At 45.5% G+C, this 27,609-nt stretch overlaps 1 protein-coding gene across 4 annotated transcripts in view; it reads right to left on the bottom strand.

Annotated features, from left to right (window-relative positions):
• SEPTIN2 (septin 2) overlaps positions 1–27,609 on the bottom strand; it is a 58,941-nt gene that overhangs the window by 10,364 nt on the left and 20,968 nt on the right. For 3 of the 4 annotated variants that reach the window (XR_007775985.1, XM_050965618.1, XM_050965616.1), the window contains 6 exons: positions 26,268–26,402; positions 25,817–25,934; positions 13,958–14,059; positions 13,441–13,586; positions 9,994–10,080; positions 2,362–2,419 (listed from right to left, as the gene is read on the bottom strand). Coding sequence is in view for 3 of the 4 variants with exons in the window: in XM_050965618.1 (XP_050821575.1) it covers positions 2,362–2,419; positions 9,994–10,080; positions 13,441–13,586; positions 13,958–14,059; positions 25,817–25,934; positions 26,268–26,402 (646 nt within the window). In the remaining variant the exon portion in view is untranslated. The remainder of the gene's footprint in view (positions 1–2,361; positions 2,420–9,993; positions 10,081–13,440; positions 13,587–13,957; positions 14,060–25,816; positions 25,935–26,267; positions 26,403–27,609) is intronic. The other variant, XM_050965617.1, reaches the window with a different exon arrangement.

Raw genomic sequence — 27,609 nt, 5'->3', positions numbered from 1 at the left:
TTTAATGCCCTGGCTTTTGTGCACTTAAGTTTTCACCCTTAATGCTACATTAATAGATTTCTGCAATTTAATAAAAATGAAGTTAGCATAATGACCCCAACAACCTTACTCCTTCCCAGCCACTTCGCACATTGACAAGCCTGCCACCCCCATGTTAACTACAGTCCTCCTCAAAAGATCATCCCCACTCCAATGATAAGAGCACCAGTGGAAGGCAAGGGGTTCAGAAGGTGTCTTGTCCTTGTTAAAAGGGACACCGTGAAAGGTTTTTGCAATTGTGGGGAGTGAGATCTTTTACTGCTGTGAAGGACAACAAGCTCATCTCTAGAGATGGTGGGGGAAAGTTTAGTAATGGATAGGGTGACCAGATAGCAAGTGTAAAAAATTGGAACACTTTTTTTTTCAGGGTGGGGGTGGGGAAGGGAAATAATTGCCTATGTAAGACAAAGCCTCTAATATTGGGAGATTTGGTCACCCTAAGCCCAGGGCTCCCTACACAGCTCAGCTGACTCACGTCCCACTAACCCTGAGCTTAAACTGCAGTACAGACTCACCCAAACTGGCCACTGACTCTCCTGCCTGGCTTTATAACCACCCCCATTGAGGGAGATAGCTGGGGAGGGCACATGGGAAACTGCCCCACATCGAGGCACCAACCACCCCTGCTCTCTGCTGTGGACCCCTTGGAGCCCTCCCTGCCTCCAGCTACAGCAGGCTGCAATCCCCGGCCAAATGCCCTTATTGGGTCACGGCTGCTGGCGGGGGAGCTATTTACCTCGCTGCTGTGCACAGCGCCCAGCACTGAACAGAACCCGTGCACCACAGGGAGCTGTCCATGCGGTGAATGGGGAGCGGAGCTACATGGTCTGCAGGGCAGTGCCGGGGCCCCCTCCATCCGCCCAGAGCCAGGTGGCGGCTCCCCGAGTGGCACTGCGCTGCTGCTTCGGGGCAGGCTTCTTCCTCAGCTCGCAGCTGCACCAGCTTGCTGTGCTTCCTGGGATGGCGGGAGCCTGGGCTGGCACTCTCTGGCGCTCTGCACCATGCACAGGGCTCTGACTCTAAGAGCCAGAGGGACCTGCTGGGGGGCGAGGTGGGGAGTCCCAGCGGTGCTTACCTGGGGAGGGTCCCAGGAAGCATCCGGCAGGTCCCTCTGGCTCCTAGGGTCAAGGTCGGTGGGGTGGGGGCAGAGGTCTCTCTGCCCGCTGCTGGCGCCTGCAAGCCCCACTCCCACAGCTGATTGGGCAGGAGGGAGCCAGTGTAGCATGCAGAGACCCCCTCTGTCTCTGTGCCTGGGGCCGCCAGCTCTGCAGGCGGACAGGCACGCCGCCGGGAGCTGTCCCAGGAACTGCTGCCACGCCAGCCCCGGGACTTTGGCGGTGATGGTGAGCCATCTCCCGATATCGGGACAAAGGTCATCCTGACCGATGTGCGGTCAGGACGCAGGACAAATGTGTTCAAAATCGGGACTGTCCCGATAATATCGGGACATCTGGTCACCCTAGTAATGGAAGGAAGTTATTTGACTGATTATCAGATTGCATGTTCAAATGCAAATTCTAATTGCAGTATGCAATCTCCGTTTGCTTATAATGCTGTTCACACTTGTCAAAGCACTGGTTATCACTGAGTAACAACTATATGCTAAGTGTGAAATTTAATTTTTCAATGTGAATTTAAAGTTCACAAAAAGTGCCCTATTAAAGTTCTGAAATTCTATAATTACAACACAGGCTTCTTCCCACTGCCCTGCTATGTGGATAATCCTGGTTTAGCAGAACTGTATCTAGAGGCAAGAAGATAATTGTCAACTGTCCATTCAATAACTTGGTGCCTCAGAATGCTCTGAAGGTTCAGACTGATGCCAGTTGTAGCAGGGATTTTGCAATATGGTCACATCTGCTCACTATGAATTGGAGTGAGCCCAAGCTCTTTTCACAACAGACTTAAAAACAACCAGCAGATGGCAACTACTTTCTGATCCAGAACAGATATGAGCTAGCAGCCAGGAGATTAAAGGTTCCATATACAGTCACTATTTTGAGCCATCCAGTCCCCTCCAAGATGGAATTTTGAAAAAAAAAAATCAGCTTTGAATTTACCAGAGCGAGCAAGCAAGCACGTACACAGTTGTGACAATTCTTGAGAGAAAGTTTTCATTCTCCTGTCACTCACACTACTGAAAGTTTATTATAACTGAAAAAAAAAAAAGAAAAGAAAAAAGAAAGAGACAACAACCCCCCCCCCAACACACCTTCTGCACTGAGACCACAATGAAATATTTTGCCCCAAAGAAAATAATTAAGGAATGAAAAGTAAGCATTTCTGCAACACAGAGCTTGTCTATAAAGAAAACATTCTTACTTCAGCTTCTTTTTCCTGCAAAATCTGATCTTTATTCACTTCCTCATCTTCAATTTTCCTAAGATTAAAAAAAAAAAGAGGCATAAACATTCATCAACATGCGTGCCTTCTGATTCATTTACTCAAAGTGGCAGCTTTATATCTGTTCATATGTAAGGCTAAGATTATGTCACTAAGGTCACAGAAGTCATCCAGAGACCACTGTGACATTTTCTGCTTCAGCCCCATGGCACCAGTGAGAGCTTTCCCCTTCTCACTCAGCAGGGCTTGGGCTCTCTCATCCTGCATCAGTTCCATTTTGTCAGTTTCTTTTTTTAAAAAAAACACTGAAGTCAATGACTTCTGTGAATTTTTGTTTATTGCCTGTGACCTGTCCCTGACTTTTACTTAAAATAACGGTGACAAAATCTTAATCTTATGAATAAGCAACCAAGATTCTCATTCTGAACCAGACTTGCATTCTTATCTCTCACATGTAGTTTCTTTAAATACACATCAGATTTATTTAGGCACTTTCCCCACATCAGCTGAAAAATTTTTCATAAGAAAAACCTTTTTCAGAGCAAGTACACCAATTCCCCCAATCTACCTCCAAAAAAGAAAAACCAACAAAGAAGCATGCACACAGTTTTGACAATTCTTGAGGAATGCAGGAGAAAGTTCCTTGCTGTGAATTAAGACAGCTGTCATCCTTGTTCTATATGCAGGACTTAAACACTGTTCAAAAATAGTACTAAGTGCAGTAATTGATGCAGTAAAGATAAAGTTGTGTCCATGCACATATTTGATTATCACAACAGAGGTATACTAATATCAAACAAAATTTGTTCACCATCACCTAAATACAATTTACTAGAGATGCTACAAGTGATCCAGTGTTCTCCTCTGTCCTTCATAAGTTCAACCATTTTATTTTCCAAAACCATGTCAGAGTAGCACAGGTAGATCCATCTCAGAAGTAGTGCTAGAGTTCATATATCTATGTGACTGAAGCAAACCAGAAGTTTAAGATGATGGGCAAACTATGAGCATGAGTTCAGAAGTGACATGAACGCTTCTGCTCAAATAAATTTGTTAATCTCTAAGGTGCCACAAGGACTCCTCGTTTTTGTTAAAATAACTGGGCATCAGTTTTGAGTTTTCCTAGAGGCCCACTAGGATCTGTGTGAGGAATCTGGCTGCTCTTGCAGCTGGTACTGTTTCCTATAAGATCAGGGACATGAAATAGAACTAGCATGTGCCAGAAGTTTGCGATCAACCATATGAAAAGCCATGCATTATCATCAAGATTTAAGATAAAGCAAAATGTCTTCTCAAAGTATCAAGTGCAAACCCAGAGCTTTTTCAGAAGAAAAAGATCCTTCACAATTCTTCCTGGCTTCTGAATAACTTGCCATTTAAGTCAGAGCTGGATTTCATGTAGCATATCACTGCTATTCCTATACCTTGGGAATTTTACTTGCATTTACCATTGACTCAGTGGGACCAACACCTTAATTCCTTTACTCTTCTACATATTCCATACATAATTCAGCTTGCTCAATAAATGGGTGCATTTAGCCATGTATCTGGTAAGGCCTGTTAATCAGGTGTACACATATTCTGTAAGTGACAAATATGATACAAATTCAGATATGTACATTGATGAGCATCATATAAAATATCTATGAAAGACTCCCAAAAATGAGGGCAGAGCACCATTCTTCCCTTTTTCCACCTATGGGGCAGTTTGAGAGAGACAAAAGAATACAGGTTTTTAAAAGTGTGTATACATCTGTTTGGAGATCTTACTGTGAAAAAGCAACCTCCAAGCAAATCAGTCGAAGAGATGTGTTTTGCAGTCATGTGGAGAGGTGTATTTGGAAGTGGTATAACGAGTAATATATATTGTTAAGATAGCACCAAATGCAAACAACCACTAAAAAGTAGGCCTATTGCCTACAGAAGAGTGATGATGCTTTCAACAATCAGCCTGACTTAAGAAACCAATAGCACTTGCAAAGCAGATTTAATTTTAACTGCTAAGTAAGTAACCCAATGCATGTTACAAGGGACACTTCAACTTAAAATGTAGCCAATTTCAAGCTGTTAGAAGTAGTTTCAAGTAGAACACATACCATGTTTCCCTCCCATTTTTTTCTCCTCTCCCCATTGCAGCCTCAAAGACCTATACAAATTTTAAAATTTTATTAACGCTAATGTTAATTTTTTTTAATAGTACACAGATTAAGAAAAAAAAGTGTCTGTCTATCTGGGTATAGTGCTCAGATTATTCACAATACATAGTTTGTTTTAAGAAGTCCCAAGATACATGTAGTGCATAATCAGCAATAATAAAATCACCAAATTAAGGTGAATAAATTTAACAATTTAGTTTAGATTTAGAATCTGAATACTCGGGTATATCACTCATGAAAAGTTATACAGAGAGTTGGTTGCAGAAAGCAAATATAGGAATGAGTGTAGGTTGTCCCTCAGTAATTGAGCATTTCGGATTGATTGTCCATTTGGAAAATACAATCCATGAGGAAAGTATTTCAGTTACTTTCCCCACTACGCTTCTCATCAGCACTCCAGCTCATCTCTCCTGGTATTGCCCAAGTCTGGTGATGTGTTCTACGTAGATGTCCCTCAAATCACATGATGGCATCCAACACCATGAGTTGCCACATCAGCAGAGCATACCGCTGACAGATTCCACATTCTCTCAACACTAGCTCATTACTGGTGTCCCATGTGCCCAGGGCTCTGATGATCAGCGCATCTGTCTGAACCTGGTAAGCTCCAGCTCTCAAGGTGTTGGCCAGAGGAGCATATTTCTCCACCTTTTGAGCTCCGGCGTTGCAGAAAGCCGGGGTCCTGTTCTCAAAGGGCACTGTGACGTCCACCATGATGACCTGCTTCCGGTCCTCATTGGTGATGACGATGTCTGGTCACAGTTGGCTGTCGGTTCTGGGGATGGAGGAGTTCATGGCAACCTTCCCTATAGGTGGTGGGATGACTCCAACCAGGTGATCTTATATGGTGATGTGTCATAGAATATAAGGGTTGGAAGGGAGGTCATCTAGTCCAACCCTCTGCTCAAAGCAGGGTAAATCTCCAACTAAAACTTCCCAGCCAGGGTTTCGTCAAGCCTGACCTAAAAACCTCTCAGGAAGGAGATTCCACCACCTCCCTAGGTAACCCATTCCAGTGCTTCACCACCCGCCTAGTGAAAAAGTTTTTCCTAATATCCAACCTCAACCTCCCGCACTGCAACTTGAGACCATTACCCCTTCTTCTGTCATCTAGTATCACTGAGAACAGTCTAGATCCATCCTCTTTGGAACCTCACTTCAGGTAGCTGAAAGCAGCTATCAAGTCCCCACTCATTCTTCTCTTCTGCAGACTAAACAATCCCAGTTCCCTCAGCCTCTTCCCATAAATCATGTGCTCCAGCCCCCTAATCATTTTTGTTGCTCTCCGCTGAACTCTTTCCAATTTTTCCACATCCTTCTTGTAGTGTGGTGTCCAGTTCTTGGGCCCAGTACTCCAGATGAGGCCTCACCAATGCTGAATAGAGGGGAATGATCACGTCCCTCGATCTGCTGGCAATGCCCCTACTTATACAGCCCAAAATGTAGTTGGCTAGTGTAGTGTGTCGCAGCTGCCAGGCTCTGTAATGGGGCCTGCAGCTATACAGGACGTGGGGCAGCATTTCATTGGCATAGCGGCATTCCTGCATTGCCATGGCTCCGTTCAGTGGGATGCAGTTGAGCCGGGCCCTGTGGATGAACCTCCAGTCGGCAAATCGGGTGAAGCTGCCCCCGGGGAGGAAGTGTTGCTGGCATCCCACTTGTGTGTCACCTTGAATGCCTTGCCTGGTCCGGCTTCCGTTTCAGGTTTTCCACGTATTGCCAGTGGATGGCATCCTTCAGGGTCCTCTCCAGCATGGTTCTAGCTCTCTGAGTGATGGTAGTGTGATCTGTATTCTTCAACTATGGCACCAGTACTCCCAGCTCCTGTCATTCGTTGCACCACATCCAGTGGCAGCCGATATACTTCTCCAGTTGTTGCACAGCATTGCAGACATGAGTCTAGAGCGAAGCATGCATATCTAATCATACATTAAGTGTTGTCAAATGCATAAAGTAAACAAATTGATGTTTACTAAGATGGTAATTTGACACCCACCACTTCATAATACTCAAATAAGATACAGCCCCTAAATTTATAGCTAGATAGGAGACAAACATCTTTAGTGTAATCTAGAAAGATACCACAAAACATATAGATTATCCTCAATCTGTAAGAGAATCTTGCTGTACACTGCCTATTTCCTGTTCTTTCAAGATTATGGAGGCAGAAAGCTGAGCAGTTTTAACTCCACTTTTAATCTCCATGAGATTCTGAGCAGCACACAATCACAGATAGACCAGTTCTATATTAAAGCTATATAAACACCAAGCCCTTGAAACACACTTGCTAGATAACAGGAATCCAGTTCAACAAAAAAATCCCTTTAAAGACTAGAAAGGGGTTACAATTTCAAAGAACAAGGTGGCTGAAAACAGAGACTAATAGCTTGCTGGTCTGCCTGGAGGGAGAACTGAACTACCAGGCTACCATAGAGGGGTTGGAACCCATTTCTATCCTGACCCATCTGGTTCTCTCGCCAGTCTTAACAGCAGGGAAAATCCACTGCTGGTTGTGAAAGATTGTCAGCTCTACTGGTGAGTTATCATGTAACCCTCTAGTGGCTGAAACATACGAAGGCAGTTTTCAACTTTTTTAAGACAAGGCATACCTGATTAATTTCTACTTGAAACTCAGACCTCCCCCAACTCAAAACAAACACATTAATTTTAATTAAAACGAAGTTTTCCCTGTCTCCTTCACTCCTGCTGTGAAGGATCTAGCTCTGTTTCTCCCACTCTCCAAACTCCCAAAGAAAAGGGAACTATAATATTTGAAGTAGACATCATCTGTCAATTACTCTGCAATACAGGAAAACTCTGCAGTTTGCAGGAGGTAAAATAAAGTGCTTGTAGTGGAACCTCAGGTTTACCCTGTGATTTAAAAAACAAAAACAAACAAATCCAACCACCTGTCCATATAGTAGAATCTGGTGAGAACATTGAATTCCTTTTCAAAAGTAGACTGCCAAGATGGATTTCTAACCCTAGAGACACTTCCAAGAACAACGGAATATTTTTTGCCTCAATCTCACAGTATCTGTCATCCCGTTTTTCTTTCACTACTACCACCCCATCCCCTTTCTTTGAGAATGGTAGGGAGAATTTAAAAGAACATAAGGGAAAGAGGGAGAGAACAGAACTCATTCTCCTTTTTCCATTCCCCTCCTCTCAGTAAATAAACATGGAAACCCTTTCAGGATGGAGAGCCAAACAGCTGTTGGAGGAAAAAGAAAGCTGTGGTGCTAAAGGCTATTGGGAATTCCCTCATAGATAAGGTGTTACAAGTTCTTGATTAGCAAGACAGCATACTAAAGGCAATCATTCCTTATTAAAAGGCTTAATCCAGCAAGGTTCTGAGGGAGTTGCAGAGCCTACCTGCCAGTGGGCAAGGGGTGCTTGTGAGGAAGTCTAAGAGTTTATTAGTGGCTGCTGCCATAGCTTCATTTCACATCCACTGGTTCTACTGGTACCCAACTGAGTCCCAAGGACAGTAAACCAGTTAGAATTCAATTTTTAGTAGCGGGAAGTGTGGTTTACATATACCCAGTGTAACATGCATTCTGAACAGAGAACAATGGATAGAATCTCAAGCTTTATATCAACTGTAGCTGTTTCTGATCTTTCAGAGTAATAAAGTGATACTCTCAAAAGGGATTTTGTACAAAATAAGACCATGACATTCCACAGGTATCTTTACAATGACTCCTGGATTAATTATTTTCAGTTTACAATAATCCCTCTTTCCCCATCCCACTGAATGCTAGCCTTTACTCTTGCCTCAGAGAGGAATTCAGTTCTTTCCTTCTCAAAGACCATGTAATAAATGAAATGGGGGGAGCTCCCTTTTATGGACAGCCAGCCAGCCAGTTAGCTATAAAGTCCCTCCTGGTGACTGTCCTCTGCTTGCTTTACCTGTAAAGTGTTAAACTCCCTCAGGTAAAGTAAAGGGAGTAGGCACCTGACCAAAAGAGCCAATGGGAAGGCTAGAACTTTTTAAAATGGAGAAAAGAACTTCCTGTCTGTTGTTTTTTCTACCAGAAAGAGGGGAACAGGGAGCAGTTATGCTACAAGAAGCCTTATGCCAGGTATGATCATAAATCATCAGATCATACGTAGAACTACTTATTTGGAACTCCCAAATGGTAAGTAGATCAGAAATGTTTAGAAAGACACAAATAGGTTTATAACTTATGGCTAATGGACTCCCCTGTGTTAATCCCCCGATTCTTTTGTTGCTTGTAATCTTTAAGCTGAACCCCCAAGAAAGCTATTTTGGATGCGCAATTTGTGGAATTGCTCTTTTAAAATGTAGCAAAAGCCTAAGTTCCAAATGTATCTTCTGTCTTTTTTGTTTTTAATAAAATTTAACTTTTTTTTAAGAACAGGATTGAATTTTTGGTGTCCTTTCCTGTGTTTTCTTTCTCAGCTCTTCCCCAAGGTAGAGGGGTGTGCGTGTGAGGGGCGGGGAGGGGCTTGAGGGTACCCCACAGGAAGGAATTCCCAAGTGCGTCTTTCTGGGTTCCAAAAAGGGTTTTGCATTTGGGTGGTGGCAACGTTTACCAAGCCAAGGTCAGAGAAAAAGCTGTAAACTTCGGAGTTTAAAACAAGCCTGGAGTGGCCAGCATTAATTTTTAAAATTCTTGCGGATAAGCATCTTCTGCGCTTGAAGTGCCAGAGTGGGGAACCAGCCTTGATGGACCATCACTGTAGAAAGTTCTGCAGGCCAAACTAGTGACACCTGCACACCAATGCCTTTAAAAGAGTTTCATAAACAAGACTGTCCAGTTTTTAGTTAGATGTTACTAATCAACGCTACTGATACACAAGGATAGTACCTGGTTCTTAGATACTATATCAGCAGTTAAACTCTAAGAAAGTAGACTCTCTCAGTAGTTTGTTGGCTATGCAACACTAATAGACATAAAACCTGAACAAAGTTATTTTAGACAACGAAGTCAGCAAATAGGATTCTAATACCTAGGAAACAGATCTGGTGAGTAAGGGGCTGTTTCTGCCATCACTTTTCCTTGAAGAAAAAATTTAAGAAGCAGCTAGCTATGTCAAATAGCTGGTAACAGGACAATGGTAGGGGATGGACAGAGTGTGGTTTCATACTAAGTACAGAAAGGGGAAAAAAAAAAAAGGTAGGGTGGGGATGGGGGAAGATGACAACAAATCCCAATGAAACCACAAGCAAAAGTAGAACTCGATACACCCTTTTCATTTCATCAACTCAGTTGTCTGTCCAGATTTACTAACAATTCATTTCCTCTATTCAAGTTTAAAATTTTAGGCGTTAGGAGACTGATCCATCAGCTTCCAGTTTTTGGTTACAGCTCCTGAACACCCTATGGTACATCAGATACTGCTACTGAAAGGTCAGCATGAGAAGGGGAAGGATAAATAGGAAGGTAGACTCAGAGGAGACAATGGTAGACTGTAACCATGCACGGACAACCTGCCGCCTCTTTTAAGCCTCTCAGAGCGGAAGTTCTCATAGTGAAGGTCCTGGGTCACCTCTTGAAGATCCTGCATATGGGTACTAGAAGAAGAAAAAAAAAGGAATTGGATAGTGAAACCATGCCCTATGTGGAATCATAACTTGCTGAGGCACTTTCTTGAAGCGTGACTCAAACATAGTATGAATAGGGATAGTCTGGTGATTTGAACCCAAAATGCAAAAATACAAGCGCATTCTTTTACAACCCTCACATCACTGAACCTCCACATATCCCCTCCTCTCCCCATGACATTAACATTCATTTTTTACAATATTTTTCTTGGACTACTGGTTGTGACCTACTACTGTTCAAGTACTGAAAGTAAGGTGTGCAAGTACACTAGTATAGAGAACATGAAGGTTCCTTGCCATTTGTAGAAAGTGGAGCAACAGCAGCAAGCATTGCCTTCTCCTCCTAGACATGGGGGTAAAGAGGTATAACAGCTACACTTTGGTGCGGAAAAATTGGGAGCAGTCTTTCCTCAAACAATTACTTCCTCTTCCTGGGGAAGGCTCAGGTGGCAAGATCCATTCAGGGCCCTGTGAAAGGGATACTACTGCCCTGAATATTAGACAGGGTAAGTCTCCCAAGCCCCAGTGATGCTGGATGGAATATGTGGAACACTTTGTGATATTATAGATACCAATATTATAAAATTGCAATCAATTTGACCAGATATGCCACGTAAGATAGCTGCGAAAGTGTTATAATTTACCAAATATGACAATCTTGTTTATATGTTTGTATCACCCTGGTATTGTGAGCTGTAGATATGCACGGTGTATCTGTATTTCAAAGCTTGTGCAGCATTTCTGAGTGATACTGCCAGACAGAAAGGCCTCAGCACTAAGCCTGCTTGACGGCCCATCAAGTGTCACCAGCTGTACAATGAACCCAACTGAAAGTGCCAGGGGATACACCTTATGAGTCAGCAAGGCATTTGGGCGGGGTGCGTGCGTGTGTGACTGGTTGGTGAGCGTTAAACACAGTTTTGGGAATATCTGCTCTCCCTTTTGCAACCTGCTATGTCCTCCACATTTTCAGTGAGGGCTACCCCAGGCCACATCCCCACTGCTCTTTCCCCCCTTAGCTCCTCTGGAGAGAAAGATAATGGTGAGTATTTCTTGTCTCACGCAATCCAGGATGGATGTTCTCCCTCTCCTGAAGGAAGGCCAGGTCTACACTAAAAGGTTAGGGTACGTCCAGACTACCCGCCAGACTGGTGGGTAGTGATCGATCTATTGGGGATCGATATAATGCATCTCGTCTACACATGATATATCAATCCCTGAATGTATTCCCGTCAACTCTGGAACTCCACCAGGGCAAGAAGCGGAAGTGGAGTTGATGCGGGAGCCGCATCTGTCGATCCCATGCCGTGAGGACGGGAGGTAAGTAGAAATAAGGTACATCAACTTCAGCTACGCTATTCCCGTAGCTGAAGTTGCATATCTTACATTTACAACCCCCGTTCCTCCCGCAGTGTAGACCAGCCCTTAGGTCGACAATGCCACATCTATTAGGGGGTGTGAAAAATCCACAGCCTTGAGCGATGTTTATATTGACCTAATCCCCCGTGTAGACAGCACTAAGTCGATGGAGTAATTCTTCCATCAACCTAGCTACCACTTCTCGGGGAGCTGGGTTACCCACACTGATGGGCAAACCCCTCCTGGTGGTGTAGTAGGTGTCTACTCTGAAGCCCTACAGCAGCACAACTGCAGTACTGCAGCGTTTCTAGTGAAGACAGCCATATGCTCCCCTTCTGTGAAACTATCAGGTGACACTTTAATGAACGTTGTTGTTTTTAGTTATGGAAGCAGTATCAACACCTATTTGTATGTTTATTTCCACCTTCTGGAAATGGGGTTTAGTGATACCATCAGGATTTTGGTTATTTTCTCTCTTCAGAGCAAGATGGCTTACTGCTACCAGAATAGTTCAGTATGTAGCTCCATTTGTCTGGCTGCAGGGAATGCAGCATGCCAACATTTCAGTCCCAAAGACCTGGGTTGGAATTTGATCATGGACTGACCTTAAGATCTATCCCTTACAGAAGCCCTAATCCAAGCGGATAGCTTCCAAAGCTTTAGTACACTGATGTGTATTTCAGTAAAACTGTTTATTCCCTTCAAATATAAAACATTTGCAAGGAAGTCTTTCATCAAAGCTGAGAGACTTTAACAACTAATTTAACCCATGATGGTTAGATCAGACTGCTGGACATGAAAGGTCTGAGAAAATTTCATTCTCACCTGGAAATTTATTTTGCACGGCCAGAAGTCTGTATAGTTAGGGGCTCTTAGTAATGAATATACTTTTGAGTGGGGATTCTCAAACTGGGGGTCGGAACCCCTCAGGAGGTCGTGAGGTTATTATGCGGGGGGTTGAAAGCTGTCGGCCACCACCCTAAACCTTGCTTTGCCTCCAGCATTTATAATGATGTTAAATATATAAAGAAGTGTTTTTAATTTTTAAGGGCAGGGCAGTCACACTCAGGGGCTTGCTATGTGAAAGGGGTCACCGGTACAAAAGTTTGAGAATCACTGCTTTTGAGGGAGGGATGGCTACACATTAGAGTATTAAAAGTTTATTAGAGACCTTCACACCAAAGGGCTGTATATCTAGAGAACAAGAAGGCTATTTTGCAGGGTTTTGAGAACGTATGTACTGATGGCCCAGTTGCTGCCCTGAAGTTTCTTTGAATCTATGCAGTGTTGTTGGAGCTGTACATTAGAGAGACAAGACAGGTGAGGTAATAATTGGTCCAATAAAAGTTATTACCTCATCCACCTTCTCTCTCTCTCTCGTTTCCTTGTATGATGGGATAGAGAGGCCAAACTAAGAACTCACTTACATGGTTAAGTGCATGGCAACATAATGGGCTACCCCATTAGCTTTATTAAGTCTTGTCTATGTGGGGAAATAACAGTGGTATGACCCAAGGTGTGACTTTAAAGTGGTATAAACTCCAGTGTGGACACTTCTTTCAGCATCAACTTCAAGGTGACTGGGAAAGCTCAACTAAAAACAATTATATCAAAATAAGTGTCCACACCGGGGTCTGAACCAGCTTAACTTAAATTGTCTTTTTAATGGATATAGGTAGGCCAGGGCAATTTTTCCATATATAGCAGGCCCTAGACTCTGAAATGCAAACTTTAAACCAGGCTCAGCCTTTGATGAGACTGCCAAGTAACAAAGCACTGGAAAACACTAATAACTTTTTATAAGTTTTAGTTCTGTGCAGATATTTTGATTGCACTTTTAACACGCAGGGAGTGCTGCTCAACCTTGAGGTTCTTGAGACTTTGACGAAAGAACAACAGTAGTACCTCTTGTATCCTAAGCAAGAGGTTTGAACACATGATTAAGTTTTGATAGAAGTGTAATAGTCTTACATTAGCATGGTTCTCAGCTTCAGGAAGTCGTTGTGTTCTGGGTTCTCCACTTCAACTACACCCCATGGGTAGAAACGACCTCTAACTTTTTTACCTTTGGCTTCAATCAACTGATTGGATCCCACTACACAAAATGGGATACTGACCTGAAAAATCAAGAATCACCAAGAATGAACTAGAAACAAACTATAACCAATAATAAATTCAGTTTCACTGGACTTTGCATAAAAAAGCAGTAAGTTGTATGTAGTACTTTTCATCTGTAGTTCTCAAAATAATTTACAATGAATGGCAAGAATCATTATCCCCATTTTTCAGACGGGGAAACTTGGGCACAGAGTTACAGTGACTTACCTGAGGTCAGACAGCAGGTCAGTGGCAGAGCCTGGAACAGAATCCAGGTCTTGTTTTAAAATGATATACTCACCTTGGAAAATTTGGTAAAACATGATACACTACTTCTAGTTCAAGAACTGTATCTGTCACAACTACTTTTAATCTAAAAAACTATTCTTACCTTCAGGAGCCTGGTCTGTTCTTTAAAATCTTCATCCTCATCCGATTCTGCGTCAGGAAGGTGATAAATCTTGATACTATGTTGTTCAATTTCATCTAGAATCTGAAAGAGTATATCAGGAATGAAGGTAATACACATGACAAATCAATCCTTTAACTTGCAAGATAAACTAATTGCACAAGAACCAGGTCCAAAGAAAATCTAGATTTTGAAAAATCCTAATTTCCTGCCTAATTTTTTTTTGTTTTAAAATAAAGGCCATAGTTGGAGAGAATGATTGTAAACTGACTTAACTATCCTCAGTTGTTCTAAACATCCATAAAAATTACTTAATCCTATCACACCAATATATAAATCTTGCCCTCAAATTTGAGACAAATGACAATTCTGTTCCTTCCAATTCCACTACGCTAGTGTTTTGGAAAATTCCTGTCTCTTTCTTGGAGAATTCAGGTTTACATTGTAGAGACGTACACATAAATTTACCCCAAAAACAATAGCAGTAATTAATGTAGCAATTGTGCATAGCGAGGCATAAGCCTTTGCAATTAATTCACTAATGTGTTTATCACTGCTACAACACCATTTTGAGATTATGAAGTGAGTATAAAATAGTAATCTCTAAAGTTGGTTCATAAAATGTGTTTAAAACGAATAGTCCCTTCCCCATTTAATATCCCTCTCCACGGCTATGTCTACACTGGCAATTTGAACGACAAAATTGTTGTTTTTCAGAGGTGTTTAAATCCCCCTTCACTCCCCCCAAAGGACAAAATTTTTGCCATGGCAAGTGCCAGTGTGAGCAGCATGTTGTCAGCAGAAGTGCTCTCCAGCCCACAACGCGAACATCGCTTGGGTAAGGGAGGGGACGGCGAAGAAGTTTTTTGTTGGCAAGGGAGCCAACAGCAGCTACATTGTGTGATTTTTAGCAGCATAGCTGTGGTGACACAGCCATGCTGCTAAAAGCTGTGTGGTCTAGACATAGCCTTAGGCTAATTGTAACCAGCATATATTAAGTGTTACCTTCTCTGCTCAACATGTATTATTTAAATTTTGCTTTAGAAGAAAACTGCTCACCTTCCATGACTGCATAGCAAAATTTTTTATATTATATATATACACATACAAACGATATCACACCACTTCTTGAAGTTTGTTATATGGTAGGGAGACTGCCATCTTCATTATTAATTGTGCTGGAGAGAATTTTCCATGGGGAAAAGTCACTAACTGAACAGTAATTTGTGAGTAAATGTATTTTTATTTTTATATCAATTTTTTACTTTCTGGGCAGATGTGGTCAAGAATTACAGAGTAAAAATATGCTTCAGGTTCTCAACCTCACTCTACTAAGACATGAGCCACACTATGAGAAAATGTCTCATTGACACTCCTCTCCCCACTGATAATAGAATCTCTGCGGCAGCTACAGCAATTACAGTCAACCCCCCGCATAACACGCCCCGCCATAGCGCGAAATTGGATATAATGCGATCACAGGTTGGCTCCCCTTTAAGGTACAGTATAATACAGGTAGGTACTGTACCAATGGTCCCCAACACCATGGCAGGGGAGACAAGCTGCAGCCCCGCACCTGCCGGTGACAGAACTCCGGGGCTGCGGGCACCGGTGCTCTCTGTCCCTGGCGCTCTCTGTCCCCAGCAGGCGGGGAGCCGCGGCTCCTCTTGAAGCAGGAGAGAAGCCGCAGCCCCGCACCTGCCAGGGACGCAGAGCACCGGTGCCGCCAGCTGGAGTTCTCTGTTCCCTGCAGGCGGGGAGCCACAGTTTCTCTTGAAGCGGGAGAGAAGCCACAGCCCCACGCCTGCAGGGGACAGAGAGCACTGGGGCCCGCAGCCCCAGAGTTCTGTCCCCGGCAGACGGGGAGCTGCAGCTCCTCTCCCTTGCTGGGCACTAGGCACCAGGGGGTGCACCTCAATGCACCGCTTTGGGGACCACTTAAAACTTGACTGGTTTCAAACCCCACTATACCACGACCCCGCATTTAGCGCGATGTAATTTTTTGGATCCCAATGGTCGTGTATAGCAAGGTTTCACTGTACTTTCTTAATGATGCCTTGCCATATAATATAACTGTAGCTGTCAGTGTGATGTAGCAGAAGGAAATCAAGGAGAGTCAACATGCATGTGAGAACTAGCTTTGGGTGGGCTACTAGTGGTTCATGGATCACAATTTGGAAATCACTGATATAAACAGGCAATCACCCTCCACTTCCTCCAAGACAGTGAGCAGACTTATTCTCAACTTCTCTTCTGGGATGGAGGGGAGAAAAGATTTCTCTCCTTTTTAGCTCAGAAGATTCAGCTCTTCTATTTTCAGAGAACGATGAAACCACTCCCATCCACGAGGGGAGGGAAGAAAAAGACATGTTGCATATGAAGCAGTAAGGTAACAGACCTAACTCCTGGATTCAATCTGACAGTCAAGTAAACAGAAAAAATTCAAAACAAAAGCATGTGTAGCCACATTTAAATAACATACGTTTCAATTTACCTATAAATAGTGTACAGTGAAAATGCTTTCTCACCACATTCAACAATAGTCCAAACATGATGGAGATTGTTTATAAGGAAAATGATAGCATCCATGGATTAAGTTCTACCACGTTTATTCTCAAATGCAATACATATTTTTTAAAAGTAAAAGTTTTAAAAAGAGAAAAAAAACATGATGATTCTGAATTTTAGTGGGGGGCCGGGGAAATCAAATTTACTTCAAGCTCCTCAACTTGGAACTGCTTATTGTTCCAAGTTACATTTTCAAAGCAAAGTAAAATTTGCAGAGATATGGGGCTACTAGTTTAAGAGTAGCCTCCTATCCTGAATTCTGGCTCCCATAAATCCTTTATTCCTGCCTCTCCCTCAATTAAGAGCTGATTTTTGCAAAATTCTAGCACTACTTATATTTCAAAGCCAAGTGTAATTAACTCACTGATCAGACTTCAGGAAGCAATTTGAAAGGATTTACAGAATGAGTGGAAGTTTTAAATTTAAGCGTGGTGGTTGGGTCACCAGGGCCTCTTTAACAAGTTAATTACACTTTGCATTGTAAAACTCAAACAGATATAATCAGCTCTTACTTGATTTAAAAACTAAAGAGTAAAACTTAAAAGCTCTCTAAGGCTAGAAGGATCTGACACTGTGTCTAAGAAGGGTGGGGGAATAAACTGGTACCAAGCAGTGGGGGTAGGGAGTGTCAATACATAAAGAAAGTGATAAAAGACGGTTACTCCCCTTTGTAACTGTTGTTCTTCGAGATGTGTTGCTCATATCCATTCCAATTAGGTGTGCGTGCACCGCATGCACGTTCATCGGAAGATTTTTATCCTAGCAACACTCAGTGGGTCGGCTGGGTCACCCCCTGGAGTGGTGCCGTTATGGCGCTGGATATATACCCCTGCCGACCCAACGGCCCTTCAGTTCCTTCTTGCTGGCTACTCCGACAGAGGGGAAGGACGACGGGTTTGGAATGGATATGAGTAACACATCTCAAAGAACAACAGTTACAAAGGTGAGTAACCGTCTTTTCTTCTTCGAGTGCTTGCTCATATTGATTCCAATTAGGTGATTCCCAAGCCTCATCTAGGCAGAGAGGTCGGAGTGAGATGTTGCAGAATGCAAAACCGCTGAGCCAAATAATGCATCATCTCTGGACTGTTGAACCAATGCGTAATGTGGGGCAAAGGTGTGAACTGATGACCAGGTAGCTGCCCGACATATTTCCTGGATGGGAAATTGGGCAAGGAAGCCAGCAGATGAAGCTTGCGCCCGAGTAGAATGGGTGGTGAGGTGGCTAGCCGGAACGTTAGCCAGATCATAGCAGGTACAGACGCAGGACATTACCCAAGATGAAATTCATTGGGATGAGATCGGCGGGCCTTTCATTCCGTCTGCCACCACTACAAAAAGCTGAGGCGACCTTCGGAAGGGTTTGGTTCTCTCGATATAAAAGGCGAGAGCCCTGCGAACGTCTAGGGAGTGCAGCTGTTGTTCCCGACGCAATGAGTGCGGCTTCGGGAAAAAGACTGGGAGGAAGATGCCCTGATTGACACGAAAAGCAGACACCACCTTAGGGAGGAAGAAGGGGTGTGGTCGCAGCTGTACCTTGTCCTTATGGAATACCGTATACGAGGGGTCCGCTGTCAAGGACTGAAGCTCAGATATTCATCTTGCTGAAGTAATAGCGACGAGGAAGGCTGTCTTCCAGGAAAGGTACAGCAGCGAGCAGGTGACCAGTGGCTCAAAAGGAGCACCCATAAGCTTGGCTAGCACCAGGTTTAGATCCCAGATAGGGGTCGGGCGTCTGACTTGAGGGTACAAACGCTCCAATCCCTTGAGGAACCTTGAAACTATGAGGTGAGAGAAGACTGATGGGCCACTTTCCCCTGGGTGGAAGGTGGAGATGGCTGCCAGATGCATCTTTATGGAAGAGACCGCTAGGCCCTGTTCTTTCAGGGACCAGAGGTAGTCCAGGACAGTAGGAACAGACACCTGCCTGGGGACTGAGTTACGCTGAGTGCACCAGCAGGAGAAACGCTTCCACTTGGCCAGATATGTCATCCTAGTGGAAGGCTTGCTACTGCCCAAGAGCATCTGTTGGACTGAGGCAGAGCAACACAACTCAGACTGGCTCAACCACTCAACAACCATGCTGTGAGATGAAGAGACTGCAGGTCTGGATGGGGAAGCCTACCGAAGTCCTGTGTTATGAGGTCCGGCCAGAGTGGCAGGGGGATCAGGTCTGCCACTAAGACGTCGAACAACATGGTGTACCAGCGCTGCCTCGGCCACTCTGGAGCAATCAGGATCAAGTGGGCGCTGTCCCTGCAGAGCTTAAGTAGGACTCTGTGGACGAGCAGAAATGGTGGGAAGGCATAGAGTAGGTGCCTCTTCCACGGGATCAGGAATGTGTCCGAGAGGGAGTCCAGGGAGGGTCCCTGGAAGGAGCAGAACACCTGGCATTTCCTGTTCTCTCGGGAGGCAAAGAAGTCTACGTGGGGAAATCCCCACTTCCGGAAAACAGAAGGGATGACGTCCGGATGAAATCGACCACTCGTGAGACAGGAAGGATCTGCTGAGGTGATCCGCCAGAGTGTTCGGGACTCCTGGGAGAAAAGACGCTACCAAATTGAAGGAGTGGGCTATGCAAAAGTCCCAGAGGTGGAGAGCTTCTTGATAAAGGAGGGAGGAGTGTGCTCTGCCCTGCTTGTTTATGTAAAACATGGCCGTTGTGTTGTCCGTGAACACTGATACACTACGGCCTTGGAGATGCTCTTGAAACACCTGGCATGCTAGACGGACTGGCCTCCTGCACATTGATGTTTAAGGCCAGTTCTTGAGGCGAACAGAGGCCTTGAGAGGGAAGGCCCTCGAGGTGAGCACCCCAACCCAGAGATGACACGTCCTCCATGGTTAGGGCCATTGAGGGTTGTGGTGGGTGGAATGGCATCCCTGCACAGACTAGAGTGGGGTTTAGCCACCAGGTTAGGGAGTCCGGAACCTTCCTGGGGACAGTGAGCACCGAGTCCAGGCTGTGTCTGTGTGACTGGTATACTGAAGCAAGTCAGGTTTGAAACGGATGGAGGCGTAGCCTCGCATGTTTCGTCATGAAGGTGCAAGAGGTCATGTGACCTACTAGGCTGAGGCAGGTACGCACCGACGTTGTCGGGAAGGTTTGAAGACCTCGAATAATTGTAGCCATTGCTTGAAAACACGACTGCGGGAGGCAGGCTCTGGCCAGATTGGAGTCCAGAACTGCTCCGATAAAGTCTATTCTCTGTGTGGGTGTCAGAGTAGACTTCTCTGTGTTTATCATCAGGCCTAGACTCCCAAAGAGGTCTTCGACGATGCACAGGTGCTGTGACACTTGTAACTGGGAGGTCCCTCGAATGAGCCAATCGTCGAGATATGGGCAGACGTGCACCCAACGACGCTGGAGGGAGGCGGTGACTACAGCCATGCATTTTGTGAACACACACGGAGCCGCAGAAAGACCAAACGAAAGTACAGTGAACTGAAAGTGTTGATGGTTGACCACAAAAGGGAGGCACAGTCTTGTGTGGTGGGTAAATTGCGATGTGGAAATACGCATCCTTCATATCGAGGGCGGCATACCAGCCTCCCGGATCCAGGGACGGGATAATGGTCCCCAGGGTTACCATGCGGAACTTCAGTTTTGTCATCAATTTGTTGAGTTCATGCAGGTCTAGAATCAGTTCGTAGATCTCCCTTTGCCTTGGGGATTAGGAAATATCGGGAATAAAACCCCTTGCCCCTCATGTCTTTTGGTACCTCCTCTATGGCTCCCATAGCTAGGAGCAACTGGACCTCTTGAAAGAGGAATTGCTCGTGAGAAGGGTCCCTGAAGAGGGACAGTGAGGGAGGGTGGGAAGGCGGGGTTGAAAAACTGAAGGTGGTATCCCACTTCCACCGTGCGCAGGGGCCAACGATCTGAGGTTACCTGGGACCAGGCAGGGAGGAATTGGGAGAGGCGGTTGAAAAAGGGAGGAGAAGGATCCAGTAAAGCAACTGGTGGGCCACCCTTGGGTGTCCCATCAAAAAAGTTCTGCTTGGGCCCCGCTCGTGGTTTAGGGGGCGCCTGATTTTGACCTCCTTGGGGGCCAGATTCCCTTCGACAATTCCCTCGACCACGCCTTTTGCTCAAGTCCTGACGCAGCCTAGGCGGGGCGTAAGGACCGTGTGGCTGGGGCCGGAAGGTCCTGCATTGGGTCACTGGCGTGTGCATACCCAGTGAGCACATTATAACGCGACTGTCCTTCAGACTTTGCAATCTGGGGTCAGTCTTATCTGAGAACCGGCCCTGGCCTTCGAAGGGCAAGTCCTGAATAGTCTGTTGTAATTCAGGAGGAAGGCCTGATACCTGGAGCCAGGAGATACGCCTCACTGTCACTCCTGACGCCAGAGTTCGGGCTGCAGAATCCGCTGCATCCAGAGAGGCTTGGAGGGAGGTTCTTGCTACCTTTTTACCCTCCTCAAGTAGGGCCGTAAATTCTTGACGGGACTTCTCGGGAAGAAGCTCCGTAAACTTCCCCAAGGACACCCAAGTGTTAAAGTTATATCTACGTAGGAGGGCTTGTTGGTTTGCCACCCTAAGTTGTAAGCCCCCCAGCTGAGTATATTTTGCGGCCTAGGAGGTCCATGCGCCTAGCCTCCTTCGACTTAGGAGCCGGGCTTGCTGGCCATGACGCTCCCTTTTGTTCACCGATTGCACCACTAAAGAGAAAGGAGGTGGGTGAATATAGAGATATTCATACCCCTTTGAGGGGACCATATATTTTCTCTCTACTCCCCTTGCTGTAGGTGGAATTGAGGCTGGGGATTGCCAAATGATGTCCGCATTAGCCTGTATGGTGCAGACGAACGGAAGAGCCACTCTAGTAGGTGCATCAGCCAATAGGATGTCCACGACAGGGTCCTCTATTTCAGGGACCTCCTCCACCTGTAAGTTCATATCCTGAGCCACTTGTCTCAAAAGGTCTTGATGGGCCCCGAGATCAATTGGTGGAGGGTCTGAGGAGGATGTTCCCGCCACCGCCTCGTCAGGTGAGGAGGAGAAGCCCAGGACCAGGGGGTCCTGTGGGGGCTTCTGTACTTGAGGAGTGTCATCTGTGTCAGGTGGAACCTGGGTGTCTGCAGATGGTGACGGAGCCTCATCCATGTCCGGGGGGTGGGAGGAAGCTTGTCGTCACCTCTGGTACCTGGTGATCTGACGGGGCCAACCCCGAGCCACTGATGGAGCACCTTGGGCTTAGTGGTATGCCCACGGTGTCCAGAAGAACCAGTGATAAGGCCCTTGGTCATGGCTCTGGCTCTCTGGAAATATATGCCTGGGGATGTCGGAGTCATGCTCCTGAGGATAGGATGCACTACCAGTCTGCGATGACACCGATGTGTGTCTCGACGGCCATGGTGGTGCCGACAGACCCTGGGAGGGCGCCACTATTCTGGATGCTCGATCCTGGGTCGGTACCGGGAGCTATAACGGTACTGCGAGCGAGACTGGGACCTTCTACCGTAGCGGTGCCGGGAGGTCGACTGGGATCTCGAGTCCTTTCGTCCGGAGCGACTGCGGGATATACGGTGCTGAGAGCGGTGCCGTGAGTCAGATCGGTACTGGGAGTATCTGGCCAGCAAACGAGATGTCGAACGGTGCCGCAAGTGCAACCGGTACCGCGATGGACAGCGGTGCTGGGAGCGGGAACGGCGTGATTGAGAGCGTCTGTGAGCCCGTGATCTTGAACAACATCTCTCTGTTGGACCAACGGAAGGTGGCCTTTCTAGGGCCAGTTTCCCAATGGATTGTATGACCAACACTGGCGGTGCCGGGGGTTGAGGCCATGCCAACTCCGTCATGGCGATGAGCTCCCTTGCCATGGAGAAGGTCTCCGGTGTAGAAGGGAGGGCAAGCTCAAACACAGCATGAGCCGGACAGCTGACAGGCACTGGACTCAACGGCCCCTGTGGGACCTGAATCGACGGTGCCACGCTCGGCGGAGCCACAATGGGCAGTGCCACAGTCGACGGTGCCGCGGCAGATGACAGTGCCAGACGATCCATCTTTGAAGAGTGTTCCTTCTGTGGAGCTGAAGCAGCTGGAGCGCTATGTTGCTTGGGGACAGTGAGCAGTGCCAAGCAGATATCGGTGCCAGTAAGGGTCGGTGCCGGGGCTGCTTCTCGGTACTGGAGTGGTCCGGGACCGAAGGGGTGCTCCTTACAGAAGCAGTCTGTTGGGCGCTCGGTACCGACGCTGCAGGACTAAGTGCCAACTCCATGAGGAGCTGTTTCAATCGAAAGTCCCGCTCCTTCTTCGTCCTTGGTTTAAACGACTTGCAGATGCAGCACTTATTGGAAAGGTGGGATTCCCCTAGGCACTTGTGGCAGGAGTCGTGGGGATCCCCTATTGGCATCGGCTTTTTGCACGCCGAGCATGGTTTGAATCCCGGTGCCTCGGGCATGAGCCTGTACCGGGGTGGAGGAAAGGGGCTAATCCCCGATCCCCCCTTCAACTATATACACTAACTATCAAGACAACAACAACTAATACTAACTATACAAGAACTCGAACTATAAACACAGAAAAGAGCAAAGAACTATGAGAAGCTAGAGAAGTGAAGATCAGCAAAGCCACGCTCAACTGTTCCAATGACCGTCACGGGTGGTAAGAAGGAACTGAAGGGCCGTTGGATCGGCAGGGGTATATATCCGGCGCCATAACGGCACCACTCCAGGGGGCGACCCAGCCAACCCACCGAGTGTTGCTAGGGTAAAAAAATCTTCAGATGAACGTGCATACGGCGTGCACACACCTAATTGAAATCGATATGAGCAAGCACTCAAAGAAGAACATATTTAAAAGTGTTTAAATGATAATGGAGTCACATACTTTAATGAAAGCAGCAAAGAGTCCTGTGGCAACTTATAGACTAACAGACGTTTTGGAGCACGAGCTTTCGTGGGTGAATACCCACTTCGTCGGATGCATGTAGTGGAAATTTCCAGGGGCAGGTATATATATGCAAGCAAGAAGCAGGCTAGAGATAATGAGGTTAGTTCAACCAGGGAGGATGAGGCCAAGGGAGGAGAAACTGGTTTTGTAGTTAGCAAGCCACACACAGTCTTTGTTTAATCCTGAGCTGATGGTGTCAAATTTGCAGACGAACTGAAGCTCAGCAGTTTCTCTTTGGAGTCTAGCCCTGAAGTTTTTTTGCTGCAGGATGGCCACCTTAAGATCTGCTATGGTGTGGCCAGGGAGGTTGAAGTGTTCTCCTGCAGCTTTTTGTATATTGCCATTTCTAATATCTGATTTGTGTCCATTTATCCTTTTCCGTACAGACTGTCCAGTTTGGCCGATGTACATAGCAGAGGGGCATTGCTGGCATATGATGGTGTACATTCCATTGGTGGACATGCAGGTGAATGAACCAGTGATAGTGTGGCTGATCTGGTTAGGTCCTGTGATGGTGATGCTGGTGTAGATATGTGGGAGGTTTGTTGCATGGATTGGTTCCTGAGCTAGAGTTATTATGGTGTGGTGTGCAGTTACTGGTGAGAGTATGTTTCAGGTTGGCAGGTTGTCTGTGGGTGAGGACTGGCCTGCCACCTAAGGCCTGTGAAAGTGTGGGATCATTGTCCAGGATGGGTTGTAGATCCTTGATGATGCGTTGGAGGGGTTTTAGCTGGGGGCTGTATGTGATGGCCAGTGGAGTCTTCTTGGTTTCTTTCTTGGGTTTGTCTTGCAGTAGGAGGCTTCTGGGTACACGTCTGCTTCTGCTGATCTGTTTCCTTATTTCCTCGTGCGCGTATTGTAGTTTTGAGAATGCTTGTTGGAGATTTTGTAAGTGTTGGTCTCTGTCTGAGGGGTTAGAGCAGACGCGGTTGTACCTCAGTGTTTGGCTGCAAACAATGGATCGTGTGGTGTGCCCAGGATGGAAGCTGGAGGCATGAAGGGAGGGATAGCAGTCGGTACAGTGGTGTAAATGTGACCATTACTTATTTGAACCGCGGTGTCTAGGAAGTGGACCTCCCGTGTAGATTGGTCCAGGCTGAGGTTGATGGTGGGGTGGAAGCTGTTGAAGTCGTGGTGGAATTTTTCCAGAGTCTCCTTCCCATGGGTCCAGATGATGAAGCATTAGCACTAGCAAACAAACTTATGTTCTTATGTTAATCCATTCATTGCTTCAGTCAGCCAGCTCCAAAAATTTTAAAATTCATTTTATAATTTAACACTAGTGTGCATAGCCAATCCGACCATTGCTGAATTTTTTTTTCTTTTTTTTAGGATAATACCCCAGCCAAAACAAGGATCAGAATCCTCAGGATGCCAAAGACTGTGGATGTTTTCTGGCAAATTTTAAACTACAGTACACCATGCCTGTACAGTGTCATGTGGGAGAATGTGACGGGGCAGAGCGGTCCCGCACTGGTACAGCAGGGGTTAACCCTTCCTTCCTAGCAGAGGAAGCCACACCCCAGAAGCCCTGATGGCCATGCTCCAACTGGAGAACAGATATAAAAGCCTGCAGATCAGCTCAGTCTGGACTGACCACTGGAGAAGGACGCACACTGCCTGCTCCTGAGGAGGGAGAACCTGCGTGTCAGGATCCAGGAGTCGGCCAAGCCGAGGTACTACCTAGGACCCTGATGGGGGACATCACAGGGGAGAAACAGACTGTAAGACCCCCTGCCCCAGATGAACTGGTACTTATGGTAGGAAGTGACTCACGGGAACTCTACAGACAAACAGTGTTAGACTCTGGGGAAGCTTGGCGTGTTGCGGCCAGATCCCTGCCGAGCAAGAGGCAAGGAGAGCTGGCCGCTACGAGGGCCCTGGGTTGGGGCTTGGTGGAGAGGGCGGGCCTGAGTCCCCCAACCCCCTCATCATGAGGGATCTTATATGGACTCTGGCCGCTAGGCTGTACTACTCCGCTCGTAAGGAGGTTTATATGGACTCTGGTCACTAGGATGTGCTACCCCACTCGTAAGGGATCTTATATGGACTCTGGACGCTAGGCTGTGCTACCCTGCTTGTAAGGGAGGTTACATAGACTATGACTGCTAGGTCACCCCCCCACACCAGACAGGGGTGATAGTAGGGAGGAAGGCTAAGACGCCATCATTGACCGCCCGCAGGGAGGCAAACTTAAGGACTTGAGTGATGAGGCGCTGGTACCCTATCCTACCCCTGCCACAAAGGGATGCTGGGGTGCCCAGTCTGCCACATTGAACAACACTTTTCTTGGCTGAAGTCTCCCTGCTTGCCTACACTAGTGTTATTAGTAGCCAACATTAATATACTTTAATGCAAACAAAATTAGAACTTACCCTTTTCTTCAGCCTTTCCCGTTCCTTCAGAGTAAGTGTATCAGCTTTTGCAATTACAGGTACAATATTCACTTTGTTGTGTATGGCCTTCATAAACTCAACATCCAAGGGTTTAAGACTAAAAATAATGTTGAAGTTTTAAAGAATGTCAGGTATTTAAATGCCCAATTTATTTTTACACTAAGATAAACATATACATGATCTGACAAAGATGAGGTTTTTTCAAACACAATTCTTAAAGTTTCCATTTTCAATAATTCTAGATTGTCATCCCACTTCTCCCCAAAAGGGTAAATTTACCACCTCTAATAGTGCTATGTATCGTCTTCAATATGATCGACCTGTCTTGTTTTTCAAGAAAAAAAACAAAAAACCCACAAAAACTTAGTGAGCACACACACTTACAAAGTAAAAGCGGTCCAAAAAGAAAAAAAAGTGCATAGATACCTACCCATGACCAAATGGGGAAATGAAGTAGAAGCAACAGTGTACGCGGTTATCTACAATATGCCGCCTGTTCAAGCCACTTTCATCATGCAGATACCGCTCAAATTGCTCATCAATATAAGAAATGATGGTCTTAAAACTGTAAGAAACATGGATTAATATAGTTATGCTGACCATTTAGATGCTCACGCTCCATATTCTGAAGAAGGGTTTTGTAGTAGTTTTTCTTTGAAAAACTAACACACCAAGTTGCCTTTTAACCAACCAACCTACTACCCCTCAATATCAAGCAAGTATTGGGGCAGTGAAAATAAGATAAGCTAACAAGATTGGAGACCACAGTAGTATATACTCTAGGATGTTAGGCAAGTCAAATTCCTGTGTTCATGATCGTATATCAGTACTATATTTTATTCCTCTAGTGACTTTCTACTGAGATTTCCTCGTGTTAATATTAAACAGATGTTCAAGATACTCAACTTAAACATTCCAACTCAGTTGTGGGGGGGGGGGGGGAAGGGAGGGGAAGTCAGCCTTGGGGGTGCAGTGCCATGCAACAGATCTGAGAAAATGCATCCAATTGCTTATCACATCTATGTCATAACGAATCAGTTCATTTGACCATGAATATCCGATTCTGTTCGCTATGGAAGGGAAGGATTTAATTCCTGTTACATGTTCATCGATTGCAAATATCACACACTGAATAGATCTGGTATTGGTTTATAGCTAGGCAGACACATGGAAGATATACTAAAACCGTATGGTGGCTATACATTCTAAAATGCTGGCATATATAACTATAAACATAAGTTCATATGGAAAATAATTGCTAGTGCCTATGAAGGACCTTGAGAAATTCCAGTTATGTTTATGGACTGACATTTATTTCCAAAGCTTTTTTTAAATTTACTTAGATTTTTGTAATAGTAAGAAATAAAGCTCAGCTTTAAGTCACTTATACAAGACTCAAGACTACATTTATTCCCACAACAGATTTTCACTAGCAGTTATGCCTGACTTTAACACGGATAGGATATATGCTCAAAGGTAGGAAAGTAGTACTGCAGCTGTTATTATTGTCTGACCCTTTGCTTATATTGCCTATCCAAACAGTCTCTGCTCTTGCAAGAGAACTGATACACCCAACCAAACTTCCTTCTAATTCCATATCAGTGGCTGAGGGATGGACTAGCTACATCAGCCTTTGTCCATTTCATTCACCTACGAACAGCAAGATATAACACTTCTGCAAGTTTTACCTCTATATACAGTCCAGATAGTGTCATATGGTCATCTCTCCACTGTAAGTCAAAGAACTCCAATCTACCTCAGTCACACTCCAG

This window comes from Gopherus flavomarginatus, chromosome 8 (genome assembly GCF_025201925.1).
Source record: "Gopherus flavomarginatus isolate rGopFla2 chromosome 8, rGopFla2.mat.asm, whole genome shotgun sequence".
Lineage (NCBI taxonomy): Eukaryota > Metazoa > Chordata > Testudines > Testudinidae > Gopherus > Gopherus flavomarginatus.
This window is presented reverse-complemented; position numbering and strand designations above follow the sequence as displayed.